The 13912-nt window shown below is 39.3% G+C and overlaps 1 protein-coding gene across 1 annotated transcript; it reads left to right on the top strand.

The window, feature by feature from the left end:
* The first annotated feature begins 5420 nt into the window (after nucleotides 1-5420).
* On the top strand, nucleotides 5421-6599 carry Cabs1 (calcium binding protein, spermatid associated 1). Its single transcript, XM_057771054.1, has one exon. It carries the CDS (start codon nucleotides 5421-5423, stop codon nucleotides 6597-6599), a length of 1179 nt encoding a protein of 392 aa, XP_057627037.1.
* Nucleotides 6600-13912: the final 7313 nt, after the last annotated feature.

Here is a 13912-nt window from a genome sequence, read left to right on the forward strand (position 1 = left end):
AAGCAAAAACTACCACCTCCAATATAGCTGCTTTCAGCTATATTGAAAATGGAGCGATGTATTATGATATCTGATTCAAGGCTTAGTGCTTCTTGTTTAGTTCTACTTTTCACTGATTTCTACAAAAATAAAGAATTTTTTTTCTTTTTTTTTCTTTTCTTTTCTTTTTTTTTTTATTCTTTTTTACTTAAAATTTCCAACTGCTCCCCATTTCCCATTTCCCTCCCCCTCCTCCCACATATTGCCCCCTCCCCCCGCTCCCCTCCCCTTATCCCCACTCCACTTCTCCTCCCCCTAGTCCACTCCCCCTCCCTCTCGATACTGAAGAGCAGTCCAAATTCCCTGCTCTACATGAAGACCAAGGTCCTCCCACTTCTATCTAGGTCCAGGAAGGTGAGCATCCAAACAGGCTACGCTCCCACAAAGCCAGTTCATGTATTAGGATCGAAACCTAGTGTCATTGTCCTTGGCTTCTCATCAGCCTTCATTGTCCGCCTTGTTCAGAGAGTCCAGTTTCAACCCATGCTTATTCAGTCCCAGTCCAGCTGGCCTTGGAGAGCTCCCAATAGATCAGTTCCACTGTCACAGTGGGTGGGTGCACCCCTCGTGGTCCTGATTTCCTTGCTCATGTTCTCCCTCCTTCTGCTCCTCATTTGGACCTTAAGAGCTCAGACGGTTGATCCAAATTGGGTCTCTGTCTCTCTCTCGATCCATCGCCAGATGAAAGTTCCTGTGCCATTCTCCTTGGCCTCTCGTCAGCTCTCATTGTCCACCACATTAAGAGAGTCCGGTTTTATCTCATGTTTTTTTCAGTAGCAGTCCAGCTGGCCTTGGTGAGCTCCCAATAGATCGGCCCCACTGTCTCAGTGGTTGGGTGCACCCCTCATGGTCCTGACTTCCTTGTTCATGTTCTCTCTCCTTCTGCTCCTCATTATAACCTTGGGAGCTCAGTCCCGTGCTCCAGTGTGGGTCTCTGTCTCTATCTCCATCCATTGCTAGATGAAGGTTCTATGGTGATATGCAAGATATTCATCAGTATGATTATAGGATAGGTTCATTTCAGGTTCCCTATCCTCAGGTGCCCCAATGAACTAACTGGGGACATTGCCCTGGGCTTCTGGTAGCCATTCCAGGTTCAAGTCTCTTGCCAACCCTTAGGTGGCTCCCTTAACTAAGGTATGAGTTTCCCTGCTCCCCCATCCAACCTTCCTTTACCCCCAATCACCCCGATTCCCCCAGTTCCCCTCATCCTCTCCTTCACACTTTTCTCTCCCCATCTCCCCTCATCCCCATCCCACCCCACCCCCCAAGATTCCCATTTTTTGCCCATCAATCTTGTCTATTTCCCATAGCTGGGAGGATATCTATATGTTTTTCCTTGGGTTTACCCTCTTGTTTAGCTTCTTTAGGATCACAAATTATAGACTCAGTGGCCCCTATCCATGGCTAGAAACCAATTATGAGTGAGTACATCCCATGATCTTCTTTTTGGGTCTGGGTTACCTCACTCAGGATCGTATTTTCTATTTCCATCCATTTGCATGCAAAATTCGAGAAGTCATTGTTTTTTACCGCAGAGTAGTACTCTAATGTATATATATTCCACACTTTCTTCATCCATTCTTCTATTGAAGGGCATCTAGGTTGCTTCCAGGTTCTGGCTATTACAAATAATGCTGCTATGAACATAGTTGGACAAATGCTTTTGTCATATGCTAGGGCATCTCTTGGGTATATTCCCAAGAGTGCTATTGCTGGGTCCAGGGGTAGGTTGATCCCAATTTTTCTGAGAAACCGCCACACTGATTTCCAAAGTGGTTGCACAAGTTTGCAGTCCCACCAGCAATGGATGAGGGTACCCCTTTCTCCACAACCTCTCCAGCAAAGGCTATCCTTGGTGTTTTTGATTTTAGCCATTCTGACAGGTGTAAGATGATATTAATTCTTTTTTCTGAAAGTTATCTTCTATTAAGCCAAAATGTCTACTCTCTCATTTAGGACAATGGTAACAAAGAGAGACATGCATAGATCTAATCTACATGGGAAGTAGAAAGTTAGAAAAAGACAAGATCTCCTGAATAAATTGGGAGCATGGGGATCTTGAAGGAGGGTTGAAGTGGAAGGGGAGAGGCAGGGAGGGGAGCAGAGAAAAATGTAGAGCTCAATAAAAATCAATAAAAAAGGAAAAAAGAGAAAGTGTCATGTGAGAAATAATAACTCTTTTTTTATTTACTAACTCAGAAATATGTAGATATATAAAATCTTTCTAAACAGGAACTCTGGTGTCCGGTTGTTTTCTAGTTGATTCTTTGAAAATTGTACATGCCACATTTCCTGACCCCTCTCTGCACAAATAAAGTCTCAACAATGAACATCACTATGATGTCAGCGTTTATGGTTTCTAAGTATGTTATCCCAAAAAATCATAAATGTGCCTTCCTGTGAACTTATTAAAAATATCCCTGTTTTTACTAAGAGATTCCATTTTTCATATAAGACTTTTACCATAATCCAGAAGAAGTTACTACTTAGAAGAATGCATAAGCACCGGGGCAAATTCCTCAAGTTTGAAGCAAGTGAAATACACACATGAATCAAGCAAGGTTTTGTTAACACTGCCAAAATAAGACTTGACAGTAGATGTAACTTGGAAACCTTACTAAGCAAGGATAAAGTGTACCAAATAATAGGATCTGAATTCTGACTATGAAGAGGTTGCTATGCATATTAGGTAAAATTTACATGTGGTAATTAGGTCTGTTAAGTCAGGTAATATCTGAGTTGGCAGTGATCTTTAAAGGGATACAGTTCTTCACACTATATTCCCTGAAAGAGACAGTCTATTTCAAGACTTAAAATTCAGCACATACTTTGTAAACTTTGTTGATGGAGTGGCAGGGCTGCGTCCCCAGCACCCAGCTGTCCGCATGGCTAGCATATGCCTGAAATAATTACACGGAAACTGTATTCTTTTGAACACTGCCTGGCCCATTAGTTCCAGCCTCTTATTGGCTAGCTCTTACATATTGATCTAACCCATTTTTAATATTCTGTGTAGCACCACGAGCTGGCTTACCAGGAAAGATCTTAACCTGCCTCTGTCTGGAGTAGGAGAATCATGGCAACTCACTGACTCGGCTTCTTTCTCCCAGCATTCTGTTCTGTTTACTCCACCCACCTAAGGGTTGGCCTATCAAATGGGCCTAGGCAGTTTCTTTATTAATTAACCAATGAAAGCAACAGATTAGAAAGAAATCACTCCCACATCAAAACTTTAATGAATTGTATATAAAATAAAGTGTATTTTTCAAAAATGAAGGGCTTGAAAAGCAGAGATGGTAAGAACACTTGCCTTTCAGAAGAAATAAGAGGACTATCTATACTCAATGGGATTCTATCTCACAGTAAAACTAATAATAAAAGGGTTGATGTGACCACAAAAACAACCCTGAAAATTAAATGCTATTTTGAATTTGCCGTCAATGAAGATGGAACTCTTTCTTCATCTGGCATAGCCTGCTGGAGATCACAGGCTCATGAAAGAATATGTTCTTCATGGTTCTAATTCTGTTCAACACACAAATATCCTATCATATACAATGTGATAATTATTATGTGTCTTCCTTTATTTGTAATATTTCTATCTAAAATGAAATAACCTGGACCTATCTTAAAACTTCCTTTTCTGTGACACTGACGACATTCCCTAGATCAGCAAAGACACTGGGGGAATGGTATAGTGAGGTGAGCCACAGTCCTCACATTACACAGTCAAGGCAGGAGAATCCCAAATTCCAGAACAACCTAGGCTACGTAGCTAGACTCCATCTCAAACAATCAACAAACAAAGCAAGAAAAAGGAAAATGAACTATTGTAAAAATCAGTAGTGACAACCTTCTGAAGTACAAAAACATTTCTGGAGAAACTATTCTTGATTTTTTAACTGTGTGCCTTAAATCTGTTCTTGTATGTCTACAAAGACTGGTATCATATCTGGGACATTCCATAGCTAAAAGGAAGCTGTGATCTCTGTGTCCATAGTTAAGAAATGTTTTTGTACCTGAGGTGGAGACTGTCACTCAAGTCATGATGCTCCCAACTTTCTGTGCAATTGATGTGTATGAGTAAAAATTTCATTACCTGATTCATGGGGTAAGAGACTGGCTTTAAACATTGACACAGAATTTCTTTCCCCTTAATGTAATCATTTAAGCCTTCAAGTCAGCTGTGCAATGGTTGCCTGCTAAAAATATTATTATTATGAAACTTCCATCTGAAATGGATATCTTGTAGAGCAGCTACTGTGACTTCAACTCTGCTTCTTGCTGCTTCATGAATTTAGATAGATGAAACCAACTTCCTGTCACAAACTCCTGTCTTCTGGGGTTGAAATAACTTGGGGAGGAGAGAATCCATAAAAAACAAAATCTACAAAACTTGGCCTACTGTTTCTCAAGTTAACTGAAGAAAATATGAAAAGTTTTTCCAGTCTATTAACAGTATTGTTATTATTCCTACTTAAAAGTGTAATTTCTCAAAAAAAAACTGACTGAAGTCTTGCTGCACAATTATCTTCTCTATTTTTATTTCACTATGAAAGTGTTTTTTCAATTTTAGACATTTAAGCATCATGAATCTCAGAGATGTATCTGCACTCGGTACGCTTGAACCCAGCTACTGAGGTTTGGGCAAGGGACTGGAGGTTAAAATACACCAACACACACAGACAGAGAGACAGCGACACGGGTCATCCTTGAATTCCCCAAGAATGCCCCCTTTATTGTGTTCAGGGGCAGATTATATAGAGATAGCCACGCCCCAGCCAAACCCACCAGAAACCACTCTCCGGCCATCAGGAACTCCTGAAGGTCTCGTGCTCAGAGCAGCTATAGGCACTCAGATCAGGGGATTACAAGAAATTCAGGATCTGGGGTCTCACTGTTCCCAACAATGTGGCTCTGCCTTCCAAAGTACACTGTCACTTGTTTGTAAAATGGTTGATCTCACACAGATGCTGATAGACCAGGCACCCAGAGCTTCCATTACTGGTAAGCCACAAAGTACCTACCAAGCTTGTGTGTGTCAGTGTCAAGCGACACCAGCACCTTATCAGAAGGCATATGCCTGTAAGCAGAAATATGGTAAATCCTAGGTTCTCTAAAAATGAAGTATTTAGTGTGGATTTTTATTTTGTAAGCATAATTCCATAATCTTTTCTTCTAATATTAATAGTCATTCTAGTAAATGTCTAATCACAGCCAAGAAACAGCCTCCAAGGGGAGCCTTTGTCATAAGCTGGGCGGCTGATGTAACAATCCCCATGATGACCTGTGCTTCAGTCACTGTACTGATCACCTGCCCAGGAAGCCAGTAAGCTCAGAGGAAACACCTGTAAGAGTACTCGGTGCTCCTGTGCCTCATGGCTGAAAATGAATCACCCAAAATTTATTCTCGTCCTCCAAGAGACAGCAGTAAAACACCAACAGAAGCAGCCATTTTCTTTGGGGCTGACAACACCATTCCGAAATCAGAAACTACTATTACCTCTGAAGGAGACCACATTACTTCAGTGAATGAGTGCACACCAGATGGTGATTTTTCTACTACAGCCAACAAGCTCACACCTACAAAGGAAAAAATCAAGTTAGAAGATGATCTTGAGGCCACCATGAAATCAACAGCTCTTCCAGAGAAAGAAATTACTACTCCGACTGAAACTACCATCTCCAAAGCTAAGGAGTCAATTACTGAAAATTTCATTCCAGGGAAAATGGGAAGCATCTCATCCCCAGTTGGTACTGTTTCTTTAATAGATCTCTCCAGTAGCATGGCAAAAGAAGACATCCTCTTAGCCACCATTGACACAGGAGACAAAGAAGTCCTACCTACTACCGAGCTCTCTGACACACTGCAGGACAGCACTGCCAAATCGGAGGACACCTCCGCACTTCCAGATGAAAACACAGAAACTGATGGTAGCTCCTCAATCAATTCCAATGATCCTGATGATGGTGCTGTCCAGGTCATGGACTCCTTGAGTCCCGAGGCTGAGCTACCTCCCTCTACTGAGAACGAGGTCACCACCACTCCAGACACAACCAACGTTGCAGAAGAGAACATACCAGAAATTGACCTGATTGTTTCAGGGGCTAGCCCCAAAGCTGTGAGAAAATTAACTGATTCGGATGAGGAAAAATTTATCACTGTTTTTGAACTCACCAACGCTGCTGAAAAAGCCAAAGATAACTCAGAAGATACTTTTACTGATGAGGAATCGACTGATGGAGTCAATGCTTGGATGGAGAAAGAGACTGGGAATGAAGCAGAGACCCATTCAGTTTTGCTAACTGCCGTTGAATCCAGGTATGACTTCATTGTCCCTGCCTCAGGAACTACAAACATGGTGGAGGAGCTAACTGCAAACACAACAGAAGACCTGTCTGAAAATGATACAGAGGAATCTGAAACTAAGGTCACAGAGGAGTTTCCTGCAGTGACCTCTATAGTAGATACCCCTCAACACAAGGAAGACTCTTCTACCCATGACTCGGGTGTCTTCAAATTGCTGAAAGAAGATCCTGATGAGCTAATGATGTAGAAGCAGCAGCAGAAGGGAGGCCACGTAGAAGTACACAATGAATTAAAAGACAGTCTTATTGTCTAAGTAGTTACTTAACAGGAAAAAATCTTGAAAAGGAAAAACAATGTGGGCATTTAAGGCAAGTATTATTGGACTTAGAAAAGACAGATGTTTATGGACAGAGGTCATGTAGCAGAATATATTTAAGGACAATTTTAAAACCAACAATCTCAATACTTTTGTGGGTATCATGGCTTGTAATGTAACAACTTACCTTAATGTAAAATATTCCATACATTATGATATGAAGGGGGCAGAGGTGAAGAACCCATCTCTTGAAACATCGAATGTTAGGTACCATTTTAGAAAATTCTGTTATAATTTAGTGAAATTAAGGCAAAGAAATCACATAATATGTAAAAATTACTGAAACATTAAAAAGTTTTATGAAACTTTTCTTCTAAAATTTTTCTTTTTAATACCACAAATATGATTCTCTTCTATTAAAATATATATTTGAAACCCTCACTAATGTCAGAATTAAAGCTTCCTTGTAATTACTTAACACCCATGTGTAACATAAGAAATCAGACATACTTCTTGGTTCATATTTGATGCTAACTAAAACAAAATATTAGTTTTACATATGTGTTCATTTGAAAAATAATGTATAAACATGAGTTGATTTAATGTTCTTACTGTTAAGATTTATATCCTGAATTTTTGTCAATTTTTTTTCAGATCATAAATGAATATCGTACTCTCCTTAGGCAGTTGGCTAGCAATTCAAGGACATGTATCTTCATCTTTTCTTCTGATACAGACTTTCCAAATAAGTCTGTTGTCATTGTGCTGATTCTCCTCAATAAATCGTTCTGGAAGCAACTGGTTTACCATGTGTGATGTGTTTAATATTCTGGTATAAACTCTTAAGAGCATACAGAAAAAATTAAAAGTCTTGCTTAAAAAACAGAAATAGCATTTATTCTATAAAGATCCATAATTTCCTTTTCTTAAAACTGAAGAAATTAAAACACGCCGAAACACAGAGTAAATAGCAAATATCATGTATGAGAGAGGATGTTTAAGTAGACTCTGGACAAGGATAAGTGTGGTACTGTGTTTAATTCCAGAAACGTTATTATACAAACATTTGAGATGTATCAGATCATGGATATCACAGCTCATCTCTCAACAATCAAGTACTTGGAAAAAAAATAAATTGGAATATTGATTAAACGATATGCTAAAGCCTAAAAGAATTCATTTCCCCAAATAAGAATGATAAATTCATCTAAGCAAGTAACAAAAGACAAAAATTAACATACATGACACAATGAATAATCAAAATTATATACAAAATATGAGTAATACATAATTCAAAAGCAAATAACTGGAAGAAAATTACATTATACTGTACACCGGAAAGACTATTACCCTTGTTACATAAATACTTCCCAAAGAGAAATGCCTGGAGATTATCACAAACATGGCATGACTGCCAAAACATGAGCTGAACAAGGACAACAGTAAGACACACCAAATTGGACAGGAAAAGCCTGCCCACAACATGGCCTCAACCCTCTACAAGTAATCACAGGTAGCTAAGAAATGCTAAGAATAGGAGAAATAATATTCCCCAGGGAAGAGCACACCAATTGGTCCAATACAAAATTACCACCCCTGTAAACATGCGTACAAGTAGCATTATACAGACTGAGCAAATTGTAGTTAGGAATATATATGTGTATGTTACATACATGTAGTCATGTAACAATGATTCATGGAAAAAGGGGGTTGAGAGAGGAAAAGTGTATGGGAAGCCTCCTTTATCTCATTTCTCATACCCAGGAAATTCAAAGTTGTCATAATAAAATCTTTACATTTTAAAGAAAATAGGAATCAATCTGCCTCCATTCCTATAACGTTTTCTTAATCCCAAGATCAAGTACGTGACATTTTAAAATGCAGTTTGATTACATCCCATACATTTCTGTGCTCAAGTAATTTCCCTAGAGAAACAACTAGGATACAGAGAGAGGGGGGGGGCAGAGACAGACAGACAGGCAGGCAGAGGACGAGACACTGACTGGAAATCCAGGTAAGAGCTGTTCCTGCGGAATGGAGGCTGAAGTTCATGGGGCTTGCCAAAAGATAAACTCTGCCAGGGTTCTGTGCTACAGTCATCTAGAAACTGCTTTCATCCTTAGTCCCATCCACTCTGTGGAGCTCATCCTAGTTAAACTCATTGTAAGCAATAATCATATTTTTAAATCATCATAATAACATAGGTTAGTACTGAGCAAAACAACAGACAACTTGACATATAAAATTAACCCCACACAGTATATAGATAAGTTAAAATGTTAAATATAGCTCCTGGATCATTTCATACTAAGCTAATTTCATTGTTATTAATGCACTAACTACCTTATAATGATAGTCTACAGTTTATTCTAGACAAAAATTAATAATTCCCCCAACAGAAGTTAAGCATATTTAAAATATCGTGGTGCAAGAGAAAGCTAGAATTGTGGACACCAACAGATTCAAAGGCTAGATCCTGAAACTATCTGGTCTTTGATTTTCCCATGTTTTGGTTATTTCATAGACCAAATATCTATGTGGGTGACACTTGTGCAGCTTGATCTATTGGCGGGCAGGCCCTAGCAGTGGAGCCAAGACTTATCCCTGGTGCCTGAACAGACTTTTGGAGCCTGTTTCCTTGCCCAGCCTTGATACAGGGGGGCGGGGGATGACTGGTCCTGCCTCAACTTTGTATGCCAGACTTTATCGACTCCCCAAAGGAGGCTTCACCCACTCTGAGGAGTGGATGGGGGTTGGAAAGGAGGAGGTAGAGGGGCAGGAGAAGGGGAGGAAGGGAATACTGGGGTAAATGTAAAATGAAAAAAATAAATAAAAATATCCATACAGACCTGAGACCTCCTCTCAGTTTAGAACTAGCCTAGCGTGTTCCAATCCTAGTGACCTGGGCTTTAAGAAGTGTTTCAAAGCTATGCATAAATTGAAAAGCCCGACAGTCAAGGAAACACTGTGGCTAGCTCACCTTTCAGATAGATAGTATGGTGACCCTTCTCTATGCTCTAATTCTTTACGGTGTGGACTGATACCAAGTGGATTTGCCCTTCTTGAACAAAAGGCATTGCAAATCTGATTATCCACCAGTAGACCTTCCAGGAAAATGCTTCTACTAATGATTGACATTGCCGTGAAATTAAAGTTTGCTGACATCACAGCAAATGTCAAACTATCAAAGGCTCATGTTTTGCATTATTTAATACTTAGCACATGTCTGTGAGGAAGACATAAAAATTTATTACAAGGGATAATTATGAATCAAGTGGTGAAGAGGGTACTGAGTAAAGAACCAAAGTTCTCCCATTTTGTCGTCCGCCTCCATCTTATGCCTTGTGTAAGCTTTTTCCGGTAAAACATTCCAGCCCTCAGAAATGGCTAGGGGCAAAAGTAACAGGGTAGCCAGCTGGAGAGTACAGATAACCGCAGAATGTCCCCACCTGGAGCCGATAAGAAAACTTGACAAGCAACAGGCAAGATTCGAAAATGAAATTTCTGAAAAGTCCCTAGACATGAGCCAATCAGGATTGAACCCGTCACCCCACACTCTGCTAATGTAACTTTTCTGGGGTTTGCCTTTAGATAATGCACTCTACCAGGGTGGGGTACCTCCTCTAGCTCCTGTGCTGAGGAGGTCCCTGCCAGCTTCTCTCATGCACACAATAAGCCTTGCTTTTGCATTTCTGTGAGGCGGTCTTTCTGGTGGTCTTTTGGGGTCCCCATGGACTGGGCATACCCACTGCTATGGCTGCTATCAGTTTTTTTCATTTTATTGTCAAGAAAGAAAGCCAATGCCCTGGAATGCCAATGTTGTTAAGGTTGAGATAATTTTATAACCATTTAAAATGAATTCTCCAAAATTGTTTTACTTTCAGAAGCTAAAGATGCACACAAAAGAGGCTACTACTGTCATGTCCCTGATACGTCACCATCCACATTAGGCATTACCTTGTACGTGCCAGAGTTTATTATTTATTGCTATTTTGTATTTATTTATTGTTATGTATTTATTGTACATGCCAGAGTATATTATATACTCATTAGGTCTAAGATTTGTAAGGAGGTTGTAGTAGTTACTGTTTTGTAGTAAAATGTTAAGGAAATGTCTCCAGCGATAAAGAGGGATTGACCATTGTATAGAGATTTAATTACTATCAACAAGCCTCAGCTTTTCTGATGCACACTCATAATGAACTTCACTGACAAAGAAAGAAAAAGACAAGTGTCAACTTTTGAAGACTGAACCACTTCCTTGTTGTCATGGGACTAGTTTGGACTAACCCAAAGGCAAATGGGAAAACAATAATTGTAAAAATATTTTGCTTAGCAATATAGAAGAGACAAAAGTTAAAAGGAATCCTTCATACTGCAAGCATGTCCTGTCCTCTCTCTGAAGCCTCCAGACTGGGGTGGCTGAGGAAGCTGACACAGATGGACAAGCAGGAAACAGGGCTACTAGGTAGGTGGTCATGGTCATTGCTTCAAAGTTCAGAGGCTTCACAGTCAGCCTTCTTTAGACTGGTGATACCTAGTTTGTAAATTGTAAGAGTACTGTAAAATCTTTTTTATACAGCAATTTTATAATTAATAATGGAGAGGCATGCTTCAAGAGGTTGTTACCCATAAATGGCATTCACCTTTGTTAAATGGCAATAATTTTGGTAGAGATGAACCCCGTTTGCTGTCTGGAATGCCAGGAAGCTTTAATATGGGCTTTTAAGACATGAACTGATATTTTATTTCAATGAAAATGTTCTTGATGACATTACATCGGTATTTCTAAATTATAGAAGAAATCTGGTTCTGCTTCGTTTTTAGCAGTTAGGTGTTTCCATTCTGTTTTATTACAAAGAAAAAGTAAAGAAATAGCAAAGTGTGTCTCATATTTTACTACTGCAACTGTTTCACAGAAGATAGAATCATTCATTAACTGAGGGTTTTTGTTGTTACTTTTAGGACATTCAAATCTGACTTTTTCACAAAATAAATTAATCACTTCACTTTGAAAGTTATAAAAGTTACCCTCTGATAGATTTGGTATCATGGCCAAGATGTGACAACTCAGCTGGCTTCTGTAATTAGTAGGTCAAGTAACCTTCCCTCAGAATCACCAAGACATACCCCATAGAATAAAGTCACTGTTAACAGTTCATAGCTGTCGGTTAGGCTGTTCTAATGAAGAGGTTAGAATTGTCTTTGACACGCTCTGTCTTTCGGAAAAGAATTGACTAAGTAAATGCTGGCAGAAACAAAAAAAAAAGGGTGGCTGATTCATAAGTGAAGTATCTTGTGTGATTGCATACTTTTATTACAAGCTTTAGAAAACTATAGCTGGAAAGTTGTGGAGTTTTTGCATTTGGTTTGGTTGTTATGCCCAGATGTGTGAAATCCCCCAAAAGGCAACAAGGAGACCAAGTCCCATATGTAAAAGCAAAGAGCCTTTATTTTAATCAAGTTTGCAAACACAGTCTCTCCGCATATCCAATGTTCTGGAATGAAAGGAGAGCTCCAAGCTCAATTAGAGTTGGGTTTTTATAGTAGTAAAGGTGGGGGTGAGGGGTGTCTGAGGTTGAGGACCCCTGATTGGCTGACATTTGCCTAGGAGTGTCCTGGTGAGTGTGCTGGCAGGTGATCATATCTACAATGGTTGAAACCTTAGGCATTTCCTTTGAATGGCCTGTTCTTGGGTGGTGCTCAGGTAATCTCAGTTTGTGGTTCTTCCTGCACCCAGGTATTGCTTCAGTGTAAACTACTGAGACTAAGGCCTCCATTAAACTTAGAGATGGCTGAGTCCTACTCTGGCAGGTGATAATGGTTGGAAGTTAAGAACTTCCTTTGGGTGCTCTGTTTCTACTTATCTTATCATGGCTGGCTCGTACACTGGTTAAAAGAATCTCATGATGATCACCAAAGGAAAAAAAATTTTTATATTTTATTTATTTATTTTGCATACAATATTCTGTCTGTGTGTATGTCTTCAGGCCAGAAGAGGGCACCAGACCTTATTACAGATGGTTGTGAGCCACCATGTGGTTGCCGGGAATTGAATTCAGGACCTTTGGAAGAGCAGGCAATGCTCTTAACCACTGAGTCATCTCTCCAGACCCAAAGGAAAAATTTTTAAAAATTTCTTGTAAATAATAATGTAAGACTGATGGCAAAATCATCCCTCAAAGTACATCTGTTTTCATGATTGTTTATATTTTCTTATCTTATATTTGGAAAACACAAATACAGTATGTTTGACACTTAACAGTGCATTTTTTAAATTTCCAAAAAGTCCACATAGCTGTTAGTGTTTCCATATTTTTTCATTGAGAGCAGCACTGGAATGAATGGATTAACACTAAAAATTTTAAGTTACAGCTATAAGTGGAATTTAGTGTTTCTTTTGCATATGGTCATCAACTTTGCACGACTACCTCAGGAAAAACGGAGTTTGAGTGACAGGAAGGGAGGCCAGCATTAGCACAGCCCTCACATTCCCTGATTCTTACTTAAGAAACTTCTTTTGAGTAATCCTCTAGTAGCCACAGAATACTAGCTCCAATCCTCTATGTGAATTTGAGACAATAAAACAAGAACTTTCCTCTGTTTGTCATGTCCCATCTTATTGTTTTATGCACAATTCTTGATTTTTGCTCATTTCAGTTAAATTTGATATTTTTCTTACAACTTGATAAATTAATTTTCTATTATAAATGTATATAGGCTGAAAGTATGCCAATTAGGCATAAATTATTTTGGTCAACATTATGCACAGAATGAATTTGACATTTCTTTCTGTCTTGTCCTAGGGGACTCTCCAACCAGATGAAGGCTCTGATTCCATTTTCCTGTCATCATGACCTTAAATGCTAGCTTAGCAGTCAGAGAATACTTGTTCTTCCGTTCCTCATCACTAAGTACACAAGCAGCTTGTTTAACTAAGAGAAACAAAATAGTCATAAGGCGAAACCAGACTTCTAATAAAATCGGTTCATCCCGAAGCCTGAGTGACTCCTGAATTTTTCAGTAAAGCTTCCCTGAGTGTGAGCTCTTCTAGCCTGGGAACACACACAACACTGTATTAGTTCTACATCTCAAAGTACCAATCACTAATGATTGTGTTTCTTCTCTCAATACCGTATCCCAGTCTACAAGACATTAGCATGATGGAAATGCATGGCATTGAAGTAGACAAGAAATGATTCATGGAGAAGGTGGACAGTCCCATTTATATTCCCAAGTCTCCA

This window comes from Chionomys nivalis, chromosome 6, assembly GCF_950005125.1.
Source record: "Chionomys nivalis chromosome 6, mChiNiv1.1, whole genome shotgun sequence".
Taxonomy (NCBI): Eukaryota; Metazoa; Chordata; class Mammalia; order Rodentia; family Cricetidae; genus Chionomys; species Chionomys nivalis.